This window comes from Suncus etruscus, chromosome 5 (assembly GCF_024139225.1).
Source record: "Suncus etruscus isolate mSunEtr1 chromosome 5, mSunEtr1.pri.cur, whole genome shotgun sequence".
Lineage (NCBI taxonomy): Eukaryota > Metazoa > Chordata > Mammalia > Eulipotyphla > Soricidae > Suncus > Suncus etruscus.
The window spans coordinates 151147670-151165190 of NC_064852.1; the positions used below are offsets into that span (position 1 = coordinate 151147670).

Here is a 17521-nt window from a genome sequence, read left to right on the forward strand (position 1 = left end):
GCATCCAAGTTATGGAGCTCATTTCTTCTGGCGGCCAAGTGGACAAGTCCGTTCAGGGTTCTGCGGGGGCCCTGACAAGAGGGTGACAGCCTCCTTCTTTTCTTTGGGTTTTGGGGTCCCACCCGGGGTTCCTCCTGGCAGGCTCAAGGGGGGTTGGAACCCCCGTCCTTCTGCATGCAAGGCAGACGCCCACTCCAGGCTATCTTGGGGGCCCCCCCCACAGCCCCATTCTTGAGCAAAGTCCCCCCCTAGGAACCCCGTTTCTTCTGTTGCAGCCCAGTTGCTCTGGCAGCAATGGCACCGGCTCTTTGCCACCTGGGTCTCGAGTCCACAGCGGGCACTCTGCGTTGGGGGGCCAGGTGGGCAGAAGAGGCCTGAAGCCCCCGGGGTTCCCGAACCCCGCTTGTCCCCGGAGCAAGTGACAGGCGGCGCCAGCAGGGTCGGGCGCCACCGAACGCCCCGGCTGCAGGACGGTTGCGGGGCCCCCGAGCCACTTGCGGGGCGTCCGTTGGGCCCGGCGCTCCCGGCAGGCACCGCGCGTGGGACTCGGAGCGCCGCCGTCCGGGTAGGAGGCTCGGGGACCCGCCGCGGCGCTGCCCCGCTCGCCTCGCAGCCCGGCCCGCCGCCTCCGGGCCCCGCGGCCTCAGGCGCCTGAGGGGACGCTGCGAGGCGACGTGAGGCGAGGCGAGGCGAGGCGAGGCGAGGCGAGGCGAGACTGCGGGGCCGGGCCGGGGCGGGCGGCGGTGACCCGGCGGCCGCGCACGTGGGGGTGGGGGTCGGCGCCTCAGGAACCCGGAAGTGGCCGGCGCCGCCCACCGGCGCGGTGACGGCTCAACGCCCCGCCCCGGCACGTGGGGGCGTGGCTGGCGAGGCCCCGCCCCGCCCCTCCCGCGAGCTCCGCCGCGCGGGCCCCGCCTACGGCGCACGCGGCGCCGGTGCGGAAGCCGCGCCCCGCCCCTTTCGCGACCTCCGCCGCGCGAGCCCCGCCCACCCCGCACGCGGCGCCTGCGCGGAAGCCGCGCCCCGCCGCCGCGCCCTTCCGCCCCGCGCTCGGCGCCTCGGGTTGGCTCGCCCCGCCTTCCGCCTTCCGCCCTCCGGCCCCGCGGCGCCCCGCCCCTCGGACGCCGACGCACGCGTCGGGCCGTGACGTCAGACGCGCAGGGGGGCGGGGCGAGCGCGGCGCGGGGGTATAAATAGAGGGCGCAGGAGGCGGCGCTTCCCCTTCTCCCCGGCGGTTAGTGCGGAGAGTGCGGAGTGTGTGCTCCGGGCCCGGAACACACATTTCTTATTAAAAAAAAAACCCAAAAAAATCTCAAAAGCTTGGAAAAAACCCTAAAAAAAAAAAAAAAAAAAAAAAAACCAACAAAAAACCTTTTTACAGAGAAAAAATCCGCGTCTCCTCCCCGCCGGAGACTTTTTAATTCTTTTTTTTTTTTTAATTTTAAATTTTCTCCTATTTTTTTTTCCTCTTTTTCTACAAACCGCCCGGTGAAGCCCGCCGAGACCGAACGAGCGCAGAAGCCCGGAGCCCGCGCCGAGGCCTGCCCGGCCCAGCAGCCAGCCGCCCGCCCGCCCGCCCAGCCCGGCCCGACCCGGCCCGCCGGCGTCCGTTGAGCAGCAGCAGCAGCAGCAGCAGCAGCAGCAGCAGCAGCCGCCGGCCGCGTCGTCCGACCGACCGACCGACCGAGCCCTCGCCCGCCCCGCAGCACGCAAGGTCGCGGCCTGCGCGATGAACCCCAGCGCGCCCAGCTACCCGATGGCCTCGCTCTACGTGGGCGACCTGCACCCCGACGTGACGGAGGCCATGCTGTACGAGAAGTTCAGCCCGGCCGGGCCCATCCTGTCCATCCGCGTGTGCCGGGACATGATCACCCGCCGCTCGCTCGGCTACGCCTACGTCAACTTCCAGCAGCCGGCCGACGGTGAGTCGGGGAGCCCGGCGGGGGCCCCCCGCGCCACGTGCGGGGCGGGCGGCCTTGGGGACGAGCCCCGAGCCCTGGACCCCGGGCGCCCGGGAGGGCCCGACGATCGGGGCGGCAGACCCCCATCCCATCCCGAGGCCAGGGGGACCCTCCCCAAGATGGGGTTCACCTGCACCAGGGGGGTTTGCTCCTGTCGTTGGCCTCGGGGCCTGGTGGAGTGGCCCAGATCGTTCTCTTCTTGACCCTCAGTTGCCAAAAAGTCTGCCTGACTCGGTGCTCATGGTTCAAAACCTCCCTCCCTTCCATGCCCCTTGGCTGCCACAAGTCCAACACATGGCTTCCTTGGGTGTTTTTCTTGGGGAGCATTCCCCTCCCTCATGGGTAGGATTTATCTTGGTCCCCCCTCTTTCCAGAAGAGGGGAGGTTGATGGAAGTCAATGCAAGGTAAGTCGTGGACTGGGCAGTGACACCGAGCCACAACTGCGTTGCTCCCCCGTGAGCTGGAGCTCCCAACTGGGGGTTCCATGACTGCTCTTCCCGACCCTTGGTGGGCCACTGGCGTTCCCGAGTGGAGATGAAGAAGGCCAGAGGGTTTCTGCGAGAGAAAAAGTCAGCCTGGCTCGGTGCTCATGCTTCAAAACCACGCTGCCCTCCCTTCCCTCCCTTCCATGCCCGTTGGCTGCCACAAGTCCTACACATTGGCTCTCCGTTGGGTGTTTTCTTGGGGAGCGGAGGCCTTCCGGTTTAAAGTTCCATGCCCCTTTCTGCTGGGTAGGATTTATCTTGATCCCCTTCTTTCCAGAAGGGGAGGTTCATGGAAATGCAAGGTAGGTGGTGGACTGGGCAGTGACACCGAGCCGGGACTGCGTTGCCCTCGGGCTCTGAGCTGGATCTCCAACTGGGGTTCCATGACTGCTCTTCCCGACGCTGGCTTTAAGTCTTGGCCAGTGGCATTCCCCAGTGGAGATGAAGGCCAGGGCATTTCTGCGAGAGGGCCAGGCAGATCGCAGAATGGGCCGATGGGTTGGCTGATGGAGGCGGCCTGAGGAAATCCTCGAGTTGCTGGGACCAAATCTACGTAAACAATATTTTTTTAATTGCTCGGATTTGAGGAGTTCCGGTTGCCATGGTTGCCGGCCGCTGAATGTTAGGTTATCTTGGATACCAGCAGGCCAGTTCGGCAGCTGCCTGGGGAGGAAAGATAGCGTTTCTTCCCAGCCGTTGGGCTTGGTGTTCATGTGTGCACTTTGCCGGCTCTACAGGTAAGGCAGGGCCCCCTACGTTTTCACCCACATGCTCCGCCACATGGATGGGGAAGGATGCGTGAGGGCTAGCTTCTGAAAAGTGGCGGGGTTTCCTTTCTAACCGGAAGAGATGACTCACTCGAGAAACTCCCAGTCAGCTGAAAAATTAAACTTGCCGGCTCTGAGGTGTGGTCAGTTGATAGGGAATTGACACTAGATTGTCACTATGCTGGACTGAAACTTGAAAAGACACGCCAGGGGAAAAATGACTTCTATGTTAGAGATACGGTGGTATGGGAGTTGTGAAATGGGGTGGGAAGCTTGTGGACTTTTACGCTTAGTTTTATTTTATTTTTTTCACTTCAAGACCACTTTTGATTTTCCTGAATAACTGTTAGAATTAAACAATTCAGTTCCTTCTTAGACCTGAAATATTTATAAGGTAGATTTTGAAGTTTCTTAGCACTGGCGGAAATAATAGTTGGTCTATGAGTTGCTCTGGGGTAGATTTGTTTTATAAAGTGATTTTACAAAGGGAGTATTGAGGAATGTGATGAAAGCTATCAGACTGAATATTTTAGGCCTGGTATCTGAAAATTGGGCACTTAGCTCTTTTTAAAAGGTCTGACATGTATTCAAACTGATTGTGGGAAAGGCAGTAGTGGACTAGAGTGGAGGGAGGAATAAAGCTGAAAGAAGTCAACTGATCCAGTGGAGATCTGTCAGCATTTCTTGTTTGCCATGTATCGTGCTGTTAATTGGAACATGGCATTAAATGTACTAGTTTTAATACTAATGTCTGACTTAGCATTTATTTTGGTGGTGTGATCAGATCTGTATGGGTCTTAGTTTTCTTTTCCCTTTTTTTAATGTAGCAGTGGCAAGTTGAGCCATGAATCACTGCTTCTTCTATCAGTTCAGGAACTTTAGAAGATGGTCTAATGTTGGTAAAATACTGAGAAATAAGCGATCGAAACAAGTAGTAAGGAAGCAGTTGGCAGCTTCACTACTTAAACCACTCAGCTGGTTATGAGCTCCAGGTGATGGTCTTTAAGCTTTTGTATGAGCAGGAGGATCCCAGTTTTTGTTGACTAGGAGCCGAAAAGCGGTTTTATATAGTAATGGATTGTTGAGAAATGAATTAACAGGAAATTGGGGGGGTTCTGATAATTGTTTGGCTTTATAAGTTTATGCAAAATGTGGGAAGGAGTCATGGGTTGTCGTCTACTGACCAGTGGGGGCCTCCATCATTCTGAACGTTGTGTGGCTTGTGAAAGTCTTGAAGTCACGGTCACCTCTTAAAATGTTCTTCCTGCAGCGGAGCGTGCTTTGGACACCATGAATTTTGATGTTATTAAGGGCAAGCCTGTCCGCATCATGTGGTCGCAGCGGGATCCATCCCTTCGCAAAAGTGGAGTGGGCAACATATTCATTAAAAATTTGGATAAATCCATTGATAACAAAGCACTGTATGACACGTTTTCTGCTTTCGGCAACATCCTTTCATGTAAGGTAAGCGCAAATGGGGCAGGAAAATGGTTTGGCGTTATTTTATCGGCTTGAAATTTAAGTGTCTTAGGATGACTGCTGTACTGTCTTTGTATTGGGAATCTTTTATTTCCCAAATAATCCAGATTGGGGGGCGCTGCTGTGGTTCTGGAACAGTTGAGTCACTGGCAAGTAATGTGATGAAAAAATGGTTCTATATTCTGTAGGTGGTTTGTGATGAGAATGGCTCCAAGGGTTACGGATTTGTACATTTCGAGACACAGGAAGCAGCAGAACGAGCTATTGAGAAAATGAATGGGATGCTGCTGAATGATCGCAAAGTGTAAGTTGAACCTCAGACGCTGTTAATGCACCAATGCCTGATAGATGCTCTAAAGGCGGCTCAAGTGAAAATTAGTAAGCCAGCCTCACCGCGGTGATTTTTAGAATTATTTTCATATTCATGACAACAGAACACATGGAATTAATATATCACTGGCCTTTAAATGAAGGAAGATAACATTTAAGCATGCTTGGTGGGGGGGACTGGGCAACCTGCATCATAATTCCTGAGGTGCTGGTTATGGATATATTTATACTGGAAGAAGCTGAAGCTAAGCTAATTTGCCAGTATTGGTGGTATGTTGGTGTGCTGCTACCCCTGGCCTATATTCAGAGCCCAGGGTGAGTTGGTCATACAAGTTTACTGTTGGGAGTTTATCTTAGGAACTAGACTTCTGAGAAAACTTACCAGGTTGTAGTTAAATCTTCATTCTCACTGTTGGTTTGACTTAATCCAGTTCCTTGTTTTGTTTTGTTGGGCCACATCTGGTGACTCGGGTTAGTCCTGGTTGTGCACTCAGCTCCTTGCTGGGGGACCATATGGAATGCCAGGGATTGAAACCTAGGTCATCAGGGTCAGCCGCAAGGCAAATGCCCTACCCCTGTGCTATCACACCAGCCCCAATAATGCAGTTCTAAGGTCTTTCTAGAAATGACTTTTGTGTGTGTGTGTGGGGGGGGGGGGGTCACACCCAACTGCTCTCAGGGGTTACTCCTGGCAGGCACAGTCCTGGATCGGCTGAGTTCAAGGCAAAAACGCCTTAACCACTGTGCAATCTCTCTGGTCCCTCTGGAAATGATCTTGAGTGTTTGTTGCTGTCCACTGTCAGGGTGACCTGTTTATTGTTGGGTGTAGTGGTTTCTTCCAAAGAAACTGTAGTATTGAGGAGGTTTTTGTAAATCAGTGGAAGGTTTGGTGGTTTCTTGCATAGGAACTGCAATACTTGAGATGGTTCTCATAAATTACTGGAAATCAGGGTGGCTGTTGGGTCCACAAGGGGCCATGTGCCTCACCAGCTCAGGTGAATGTCAAGAATACGACCAAAGGAAGATTGTAAGAACCTGCGAAGTCTCTGGGAATGCCAGCAGGCAGGTTCACCTGGATTGTGTACAGGGGCCAGAGAGATAGTATCAAGGATAAGGCACTTGCCCTGAATGCTGCTGATCTGGGCTAGATTCCAACATTAATGCCCCTCCAGGAGTAATCCCTGAGAACATTGGTGTGGCCCCCAAACCTTAGGGCAAATCCAGCATTTTTTTTTTGAACCAAATCCTTGTTATTAAGTTGGAAAATTAATATTAGTATTGAGTCTCAACAACATTTGGGGTATAAAGAGCCCACCATAGGTGGGAGCTTATAAAAAAGTAAGATTGTTTTGGGCTGGCGAGAAAACAACTAGGCAGTTGTACTTAACGTGTTTGCTACAGACCTGAGTTTGCTCCCGTAACTCCAAATGGTCCCCTGAACCCTTCTAGGAATGATCCTGAGCAGTCAAGAGTAAACTTTACTTGTTTAGAGGCCATGCCTGATGGCCCTCTGGATATTTCTGGCTCTGAGCTCCTGGTAGTTTCTGGCTCATGGGATGCCTGGGATCAAACCCAGGTCAGCCGTGTGCTAGGCAAGAGCTCTTCCCACTGCTGAGGGTACCTGAGAAAGGGTACCTGATCCCATTGTGGTTTTTTGAGCTCTGGTGGGTGTGACCTCACATCCTCATCCCCCCAAAAATAATACAATATTTTTTGTTCGTTATTTTTAATCATGTACTGCTTTCATAGTAGGTAAAATTAACAGTTAATGCTGCAAAGTAAATGATGGATATGTCAAGATTATAAAATAGAACCTAATGTTGTAAGTCCATATATTTTTTAGATTTGTTGGACGATTTAAGTCTCGGAAGGAACGAGAAGCAGAACTTGGAGCAAGGGCAAAAGAATTCACCAATGTTTACATCAAGAATTTTGGAGAAGACATGGATGATGAGCGCCTTAAGGAACTCTTTGGCAAGTTTGGTAATGTGAATTAAGTTTTTACATTCGATTGCCAAGTCATTGATTCGATGCTGACTTACCCTAGTACTTTTATGTTTGTGGTTAGGATTAAGCTCCTTGACAATACTATATTATACTAAGTAGCATATAAATGGATTTTGTCCAGGTTAAACAGCATATTAATATGCTTGCATTATCTTAGCACAAAGGTGCCTTATATTAGGTGTGACTAAATAATTGGAACAGATTTGAAAGGCTTTGCTCTTTCAGATACTGTGATTTATGCATTGATGAGTCCCCTCATAAGCTTGGGTGTGACAACCACTTTGGGGCAGTGTTTATAGTCTTTAATTATGGGCTAGAAGAGCTTGAGGATACTTGTTTGGCCCGCATCAGTAGCTTCATGTTATGAAATGATGGGGTTGCGTTTTGTGTTTCCTTTTTTTTTTTTTTTTTTTGGTTTTGGGTCATACTTGGTGGCTCTCAGGGTTCACACCTGGCTCTGCCTGCGCTCAAAAGTTACACCTGGCAGGCTCGGGACCATATGGGAGGCTGAGAATAGAATCGGAGTCCTTCCATTGTCGGCATTGTGCAAGGCAAACACCCTACCGTTAGGAAAGATGGACACTTCAAGGGATGCCTCCTTTGGCTGGCCTACAAGGGGGCTACTACTAACTGAAATACCACCAGCCTTACTTGTTATTTGGTGTTCAGGCACTTGTCGTAAACAACCATGCTAGCACGCTACATTGAATCCTTTGCTCCAGAAAGCAGTTTTATCATGTTGCACCAAAAAATGAGGAAAATAAGACATTAGGCCTTGGAGCTTATTTTAACATTGGGTGTTGTTTGTTCAATGAAAACTACTATGAAAATTGCCATAATGTAAATGTTGACTGTTTTCTTGGCTGATTTGAGGACGCCCAACTCATCCTCGTGAAGTATCTTTTCAGCTTGAGGAAGTTGGAGGCCGTGTGTCCTTAGAAGAATGTCATGTTCACTATATAGCTATAGTATATTGTGTATGTGATGGATATATGTAGCAGGGCAAGGCATTTGCCTTGGTAAATAGGTGCATATAAAATAACCTAAGTAATGTTTTATTTTTAAGCAGTTTGATCTTTAGGAAAGGAACTAGAATTAAAGGGCATATGAAAGAGACTTGCTTATTATTAGAAAAGTTGTTAGAGAAAGAAGAAATTTTTGGAAGACAATGTTAAATTTCTTAAGCTCCCTGATTTAATCTTGTTATTTTTGTTAGATATTTTAAATGTATCTAGTTAAGTGTCTGAATCATTGCAAAATACTTTATAGGACCTGCCTTAAGTGTGAAAGTAATGACGGATGAAAATGGAAAATCCAAAGGTTTTGGATTTGTAAGCTTCGAAAGGCATGAAGATGCTCAGAAGGTAAGGTTGGAATGCATATTCCGAAAGGCAGTATGAGGGTTGCTTTACAATAAGGGGGGTAGGCATACACTCTTATTAGTGGCTTATGTTTGTATACTAAGTATGAATGCTATAGTACCAGTCAACAATGAAACGTTTTTGTGATTTCTGTAAGGCTGTGGATGAGATGAATGGAAAGGAGCTCAATGGCAAACAGATTTATGTTGGTCGGGCTCAGAAAAAAGTGGAGCGCCAGACAGAACTTAAGCGCAAATTTGAACAGATGAAGCAAGATCGGATCACCAGATACCAGGTTCTTGTTTGGGGGTTTGTGGGGGCTTCTGAGGATTTAATGCTCAAGAGATGATGTGATCAGTCTTGGGATTAGAACCTGGACCTCCTACACTCAAATCCATGGGTCAGCATAATGGGCTGGCTGGTCTTCAGTCTCTTTTTTTTTTTAAATTTTTTTTGTTTGTTTGTTTGTTTTTGGGCCACACCCGGCGGTGCTCGGGCGTTACTCCTGGCTGTATGCTCAGAAATAGCTCCTGGCAGGCACAGGGGACCATATGGAACACCGGGATTCGAACCAACCACCTTTGGTCCTGGATCGGCTGCTTGCAAGGCAAACGCCGCTGTGCTGTCTCTCCGGGCCCCTTCAGTCTCATTTTTAATAAATCTAGGGATTCTGGATTTGTATCATTCATTTTCAGAGGCAGGAATGGTGGCACTAGAGGTATGGCGTCTGCCTTGAATATTCTAGCCAAGGACGGACTGTGGTCCCCCAAGCCAGGAGCGGTTTCTGAGCACATAGCCAGGAGTAACCCCTGAGCATCACTGGGTGTGGCCACAAAAAACCAAAACAAGATTCATTTTCGGTTATTGCTAGGAAAGTTGGGGCTTAAGTGGAGGGGGAGGAGAAACTTGGTTTGGATTAGAAAGTGCTTGTTTTCTATGATTTGTATTTACTTTCAGGGTGTTAACCTTTATGTGAAAAATCTTGATGATGGCATTGATGATGAACGTCTTCGGAAAGAGTTTTCTCCATTTGGTACAATCACTAGTGCAAAGGTAATATGAACCGAATCAGTTGTGGGTGGTTTTTGGTTTTTGAAATTGGGGTTGATCTGGTAGCGCTCAGACTCCTGTGATCAACAGGCTTGGACCATATGGGATGTCAGCAGCAAGGCAGACGCCCTATCCAGTCTATCACTGATTCTTGAATCAGTGTTTTTAAAGCTTGAGAAATAGCTCCTTGTGGGTAGGCTTATTAGTTTTGTATGTATCTTCCTTCATCCTGGGATCAAGTTTCTCTTAATGTGCTCTGATGCAAAGTGAACATTGTTGCCTAGTTGTCTCCTGGAGGTGGCAGGGTTTGATTTCTAGTGGTTAAATCGTAGAGGAACAGATGGTGGTCTTGCCAGTCTAGGCATTGCTTGATGATCCTTATTTTGAGGTAAGAAAAATAAAGGCAATTTAGGGCTGAATAAGTCCTTATTTTTCAACCTGGGGCTTAAGACTGCACAAGACCATGTTTGGCATCAAGCATCATTAGATGTCAGCATTGCTCTCTCACAGCAATTTTGATGACTGGGCTTAATCTATTAGTTGGCACTGGGAATGGCAGGCTCATTTCCTTGGTGCTGTCCCTCCTCTTGTACTGGAAGCTGAAGATGACTTAAAATCTGATGCAGAACATGGGCAATTCTTGAGCCTCAGTTGTCAGTGCTTTAAGATGTCTATACCTCCAGGATCCCTCTATACAATTGTGTCCCAGTATATACCGGGGGGAGGGGGGGAAATCTTGGCATCCCATTTTTTTAGAACAGTGCTTAAAAGGAAGGGGATTAGGCACAGCACTCAGGGGACCCAGTGGTTTGGTGCTGGTCCAGTCCTGGTGTCCAGCTTGTGGCTGATGGGAATAAAATCAGCCAGTGGTGGTATTGCTTTACCTGGCAGGTACCATTCATTGACATAAGGGACCTTTTATGGCTAAGTGACGTACAAGTGACAAAGTTGTTTCAAGAGCTTGTTTGGGTGTGACATGACATCTTAGGTCTTTTCTGTGGGAGGAATCCTTGGGAGGAGGTGGTGGTGGTGGTCAGAAGAATCTAGTTGTCCAAGTTCTCTGGTCTCCAGCTTTTCGATCCCTGGGATTGCTTTACAGTTTACACTATTCAGAAGTTAAACTTGAATGTTACTTAAAAGTAGCAAGGGTGAAAGTTTGACAAGAATTTGTTTAGGAGATGATGTTTATAAAATATGCTTTTTGGGAAAGCAAATTTATGAGGCAGAAGATGAAAGGTTGTTTACTTCTTGGTTTCAAAGATCTCCTGGGGAATTAATTACCCATGCTTAGCCACAATATTTTTCTTTTCTGGTGCTGGATACTTCTGGTACAAGTGTGTTAGAAGATTAATTTGACAGTATTAGTCATTAGATTTGCATGTTTTACACTGCAGTGTTAACATATTTTCAGACATACAGCATGGTGTGGATGACATTATGTGTCATCCTGGCAGACTCAGAAGACCATATGGGATGCCAGGGATCAAACCTGGTTCAGCTATGAGCAAGGCAAACACACCCTACCTGCTGTAGCATTGCTCCAGCCCCATAACAATGGTTCTTTGGTTTGTCTTGTTTGGGGGGGGTGGGTTGAGACTGGCAATGCTCAGGTTATTCTTGGTTCTTTGCACAGGGGTCATCCTGGCAGTGCTCAACAGACCCTATGGGATGCCGGGATTGAACTCTGACTGAAGTTTTTATTGTAAAAACTTTGGAGCACTTTGTTGGTTTGAATTTCTAGCAGATTTTACTAAGTGTTGAATGTGTTTAAGCCTTTAACCTTAAGGATAAAACTATAGTATTGAAGTGAAATCTGGGGCTAGAAAGAAATAATTGTGCAGTGGATAGTGGTTTTTTTTTTTTTTTTTTTTTTTTTGCCTGCCCTGCACATACATGACTCACCGTGGTTCAACCTTTGGGCACCCCGTGTGATCTCTGGAGCCTTCCGGGTGTAATCCTTGAACCACAGATGTGGCCCCCAAAACAAACCCCAATGTGCAAACTTCCAGATTGCTGTGGTCCTTCCCATCTTTTGGACCATACCCAACTGTGCTCAAGAATTTATTCTTATCAGTGCTGAGGAAACTATGGAGTGTGGGGAATTAAACCCAGCCCAAGCTAGTTAGTGTACAAAGCAAACACCTCACCATCTTTATCCCAGCTTGTTAAAAATTTACCCAGAAATCAAAAAAAAGGGGCTGGAGAGATAGCATGGAGGTAAGGCGTTTGCCTCTCATGCAAAAGGTCATCGGTTCGAATCCCGGCATCCCATATGGTCCCCTGTGCTTGCCAGGAGTGACTTCTGAGCATGGAGCCAGGAGTAACTCCTGAGCACTGCCGGGTGAGACCCAAAAAAAAACCAAAAAAAAAAAAAAAAAAAGAAATCAAAAAAAAAATTGTATTTTTTGGCTTGGTTAGAATGGTTTTGCTAGAATAGAATAATAGTCTTTGCTGTTGTATAAAGAAAAGTTGTGATTAGAAGATAAAACATTAAAAACATTAAATCAGGGACCATAGTTAACTCCATAGTCATAAGTCACTTTCCCATCTATCACTGCATTAATCTATTACTTTTGTTTTCTTTTACTAGGTGATGATGGAGGGTGGTCGCAGCAAAGGGTTTGGTTTTGTATGTTTCTCATCCCCAGAAGAAGCCACTAAAGCAGTCACAGAAATGAATGGTAGGATTGTGGCCACCAAGCCATTGTATGTAGCTTTAGCTCAGCGCAAAGAAGAGCGCCAGGCCCACCTTACTAACCAGTATATGCAGAGAATGGCAAGTGTGCGAGCAGTGCCCAACCCCGTCATCAACCCGTACCAGCCAGCTCCTCCTTCAGGTTACTTCATGGCAGCTATCCCACAGGTGGGTCATGTGGAGATATGTCCTTGAGGATGGGTGACATGAGCTGAGAGATGGTTGTGCTGTGGGAGTGGGAGCTTGAGTAACCAAGGCTCCATGTGCTGCCTCTTCAGACCCAGAACCGAGCTGCGTACTATCCTCCTAGCCAAATTGCTCAACTAAGACCAAGTCCACGCTGGACTGCTCAGGGTGCCAGACCTCATCGTAAGTGCTTGTCCCTGCTTGCTGGGGGTTCCAACGTGGCCCACGAAACAGATCTGTTTGCCTTTACGTGCCAAGGTGTTTTTGATGGGTGGGGACACCTGGGGTGCTCAGGGAACCATGTGGGATACTGCGGATCGAACCCAGGTTGGCCCATGTAAGGCACTGTGCTCTCTATGCTCTGGCCCTAAGTGCTAACTGTTTTGTTTTGGTTTGTTTTGATTCTGGGCTACACCCAGTGGAGCTTTGGTTACTCCTGGCAGGCTCAGGGAGCCATCTGGGATGCCAGAGATCTGACTTGGGTCGGCCACCTGCGAGGAAAATGTCCTAGCAGTTTCTATCCCTCAGGCCCCAGTGCTGTTCTATCTGTTACTTTATTATATCTTTTTTTGTTGGGTATTTGGATTACACCTGGTGATAGCTTGCATTACTCCTGGCAGTGTTTATGGTGCCAGATGAGGCACACAGCAGGATTCAGGCCCCAGTTGCCACGTGCAAGGCAAATGCCTTAACGTGCTGTACTATTGCTCCAGTCCTGAGTCACTTCTACGTCTTTATCCTTCCTGTCTAATTTATTTATTTATTTATTTATTTTGGGGGGGTCACACCCTGTGACGCTCAGGGGTTACTCCTGGCTATGCGCTCAGAAGTTGCTCCTGGCTTCTTGGGGGACCATATGGGACGCCGGGGGATTGAACCGAGGTCCGTCCTAGGCTAGCGCAGGCAAGGCAGGCACCTTACCTCCAGTGCCACCGCCCGGCCCCCCTGTCTAATTTATTTATTGGTTTGATTTCCATTTGATTAGTTTGGGACTAGATCCAAATTTCTGATTTGGTTATAGTTTTTGTGTTTTTGTTTGGGGGCCTTACCTGCTGTGCACAGGAATAACTGATGAGAGGATTGAACCCAGGCTCCCCTTGGTTATAGTAGTTAAGTTCTTTTTCCCGTGTTATTGTTAGAGTTATGCTCTCCCAGCTACCCCTAGAGCCAGGTGCATATCCCTTGTGGGAATTAGGGTGGGGTTAAGCCCTCCCTCTGTATTTAGCATTCCAGAACATGCCCGGTGCTATCCGCCCAGCCGCTCCTAGACCACCATTTAGTACGATGAGACCAGCTTCTTCCCAGGTTCCGCGAGTCATGTCCACGCAACGTGTTGGTGAGTCTTGGGCCTTCCTGATAGTTCTCTCCCTGCCGGGAGTAGCAGAGTGACTACGCTAACACTCCATATTGTTTCCCATGCAGCTAACACATCAACACAGACCATGGGCCCACGTCCTGCTGCCGCAGCCGCCGCTGCTACTCCTGCTGTTCGCACTGTCCCTCAGTATAAGTATGCCGCAGGTGTGCGCAACCCTCAGCAGCATCTCAACGCGCAGCCGCAGGTCACCATGCAGCAGGTATGGGCTGGAGCATTCTCTAAGAAACAGAAGGGGGGCCCACAAAGATGTTGTAAGAGCACTGAGTCTGTCCCCTCCTCAGATATGAATCTGCTGACTGGGACCAAAATTGGCATTGACAAAGCAGATCCCATGAGCAAGTTGGATTGTCTTCCTGGGTGCAGTTCATCATCCGTCTAGTGGCTAGCTTTGGTGGTCCCTGGGGATGGCTAGTGCACTTTTTACTTTGAACGGGGGCATTTTCTGTTTGGTTTGTAGCCTGCTGTCCATGTACAAGGTCAGGAGCCTTTGACTGCTTCCATGTTGGCATCTGCCCCTCCTCAAGAGCAAAAGCAAATGTTGGGTAAGTCCCTGACTTGGTCAGGGAGACTAGAAAATTCTTGATACCTACAGACAGGGCTGGTGGGATTGATAAGGGTTGGCATAGGCAGATGTGAGGACATTGATTTGCCTGGCTAATTACGGTAATTAGGAAGCTGTTGAGAAACAGCATTGCCTTTTCATGGACCCACTACAGGAGGGAATTCAAAGCTCCTTTTGCGAAAAACAGTAACTCCCTGAACACAGATTAAAAAATTGCCTGATTTTTGTTTTGTGACAAACCTGGGTGACTCTTAACTCAGTGATACACAATCTACGATAGTCTGGGATTCATTCCACACAAGGTTTTCTCTGGATTCTTGTTCTAACGTGGCAGGGACACTTTTAGAATTGTTGACTGACAAAGTTTTGTATGTTTTTGTTGTAGGTGAAAGGCTCTTTCCTCTCATTCAGGCCATGCACCCTACTCTTGCTGGTAAAATCACTGGCATGTTATTGGAGATTGACAATTCAGAACTTCTTCATATGCTTGAGTCTCCGGAATCTCTCCGTTCTAAAGTAATTTGAATTTATCTCCTCGATGCTTTATCTCTTCTTATTTTCTGTTTTTAAGTCCTACCCATCAGTACTCGGGTGTCCTGGTGGTGCATAAGGGCACATATCGGGTACCTGGGTTCTAGCCAGACAGATAAGCTCTCATCTTTCAACCCTTATTGTAGGGTCGTAATTTTATAGAACTTTTGTTTTTGTTTTTGGGTCACACCCGGCAGTGCTCAGAGGTTACTCCTGGCTCTATGCTCAGAAATCGCTCCTGGCTGGGGGGGACCATATGGGATGCGGGGGAAGTGTCAAACCGAGGTCCATCCTAGGCTAGCGCTAACGCTTAAGGCAGGCACCTTACCTTTAACGCCACTTCTCCAGCCCCCTTTTGTTTTATTTATCTTTTGTTTAACTGTCTGCAGCACATAGGGCTTAATCCTGGCTCTGCTTAGGGCTCTGGATCATAGCTAGCCTTACCCACTGTACTATTACTCTGGCCCTATTATGGCTTTCATGGAGGAAAATAACTGGCTGTTTTTATAACAGCCTAGAAGGACATTGGGTCCAGTTGGAGTGATCTTTGTTTTTGGGCCACATCCAACACATCCTGACACTTCAAAGGTTTCCAATCATAAAAAGTACACATACAAAAGCTAAATATTTTTACCAAGTCGAAATTTACACTAAAAAGATAAGTATAGAACTCCTAAAAGTCCAACCAAAGACATTTGATGAATCAGAAAAGACGAGTTGTAACTTGATAAAGGATACAGCACTGGAACAGTTAACGACGACATAGTCCTCTGTCCGAAATCAGGAGGCTTGCAACTGTGGGTGAAAGAGGCCACACCCGGTGGCGCTCAGGGGTTGGGTTACTCCTGGCTATCAGAAATAACTTCTGGCAGCCACGGAGGACCATATGGGATGCCGGGATTTGAACCAACTACCTTAGATCCTGGGTCGGCTGCTTGCAAGGCAAATGCCGCTGTGCTATTTCTCAGGCCCCTGGAGTGTTTATGTTGTTTCTAGGTTAATCTAAGGGTGGATGTGTATCTGTGGACTGCGGGGAAAGTCTCTTCTAGGGCATCCTTTTCAAAGATGACTTGTTCTCTCTAAGGTTGATGAAGCTGTAGCTGTACTACAAGCCCACCAAGCGAAAGAGGCTGCCCAGAAAGCAGTGAACAGTGCCACTGGTGTTCCAACTGTCTAAGTGAGTGTTTCATGCTATTCCTTGGGACTGATTTCCAAAGAATTTCCAAGTTTCCCAACATGGCCAGGATTTCTACTGCCGTTTGTTCTAGTACATTGCTGACTTTCTCAAAAATAAGTACCTTGGAAGGTTTGGTGAGGGAGATTTTGCCCTTGGTCGGATGCTGTGTTGGGCTTCCCTTGGCGCTGGCATTTTCAGAAGGTGGCTGGTCTCATAGTTTGCATGGCACTGAGGATCAAGTCTGTCCAGAGCTATCTTGGGAAGGACCAGAGGGCACTGTAGTCATAGAATCTTATTTAACTGTGGTAACATTGTGGTCCTGGACAGCATGAAAATGAGAGGGCTCTGTTCCAATAGTTGGGATCCCAGATAAGACTTTAGCCAAGATTCTACATTTGCTACTGTCAAATGAATGCTAGTATTGATAGCTCCTATTTATTTATTTGCAGATTGATCAGGGACCACAAACAGAAACTCGTGCTTCACCGAAGAAAAATATCTAAACATCGAAAAACTTAAATATTATGAAAAAAACATTGCAAAATAGAAAATAAACAAAAAAAAGGAAAGGAAACTTTGAACCTTATGTACCGAGCAAATGCCAGGCCTTGCAAACGCCAGGCCTAGATTACTTCTGATTTAAAAACAACAAAAAAACCCACAAAAAAATAGTAAAATATAAAAACAAATTAATGTTTTATAGACCCTGGGAAAAATAATTTTCAGCAAAGTACAAAAATTTAAAGCATTCCTTTCTTTAATTTTGTAATTCTTTACTGTGGAATAGCTCAGAATGTCAATTTTGTTATAAACGAACTTGAATTCTGAGCAAGGAAACGTAATTTGGATTATAAAATTCTTGCTTTAATAAAAATTCCTTAAACAGTGCTCCATGTTTTGTGTTTGATGGTTCGTAATTGGCATTGCACATAGTGATGGAGTGGAGAAACAGGCATTGAGACTCCTGGAAACGTGAACTCTTTCAATGATGAGGATCCTTGGTAGTTATAAGGCAGTTCCTTGGGATTGGTAACATTTGGGTTGGGGGCCACACTTGGCACTCAGGGGTCATGCAGGGATTGGGGGGACATATGGGATGCTAGAGATCAAAACCAGGTTTGCTGTGTTCAAGGCAAAGCGCCCCTCCCTGCTCTTGAACTGTTATATCTATTTGTTAGTGATCTCAATGTTTGAGACTGTGCCAGGGCTATAATGAGGTTTCTAGGCTAGGAGATAATTAACTTCATTTATGTCAGGTTATATAAAACCAACACAGTGGTGGTGAATGGATATATATAATGGTCTTGGTATACTTTTTTACATTGATTAAATGGTTCATTTTGAGCTTTACCTTTGAAAGGTCTTTAATTGATTTCCGCTACCTCATTTTTGGTGTTGGGGCCGTACCTGGTCAATGCTCAGAGGCTACTCCTGGCTCGAAACGGGAATCACTCTTGGTGGTTCTCGGGGATCCATATGGGTGACCAAAGTTACCCTGCCTACTGTACTGTTTGGTTCCTCATTTTTACCACTTCTGAAAAGAGTTTCAAT

General features: G+C 47.6%; 1 protein-coding gene across 1 annotated transcript; it reads left to right on the plus strand.

The window, feature by feature from the left end:
- The first annotated feature begins 1698 nt into the window (after positions 1-1698).
- On the plus strand, positions 1699-16863 carry PABPC1 (poly(A) binding protein cytoplasmic 1). The gene is made up of 15 exons (XM_049773881.1): positions 1699-1922; positions 4485-4678; positions 4882-4997; positions 6867-7006; positions 8300-8394; positions 8549-8686; positions 9349-9444; positions 12032-12304; positions 12415-12505; positions 13548-13658; positions 13745-13899; positions 14158-14242; positions 14648-14778; positions 15878-15970; positions 16420-16863. The coding sequence occupies exons 1-14, from the start codon at positions 1730-1732 to the stop codon at positions 15968-15970; spliced, it is 1911 nt and encodes a 636-aa protein (XP_049629838.1). The 5' UTR covers positions 1699-1729; the 3' UTR covers positions 16420-16863.
- Positions 16864-17521: the final 658 nt, after the last annotated feature.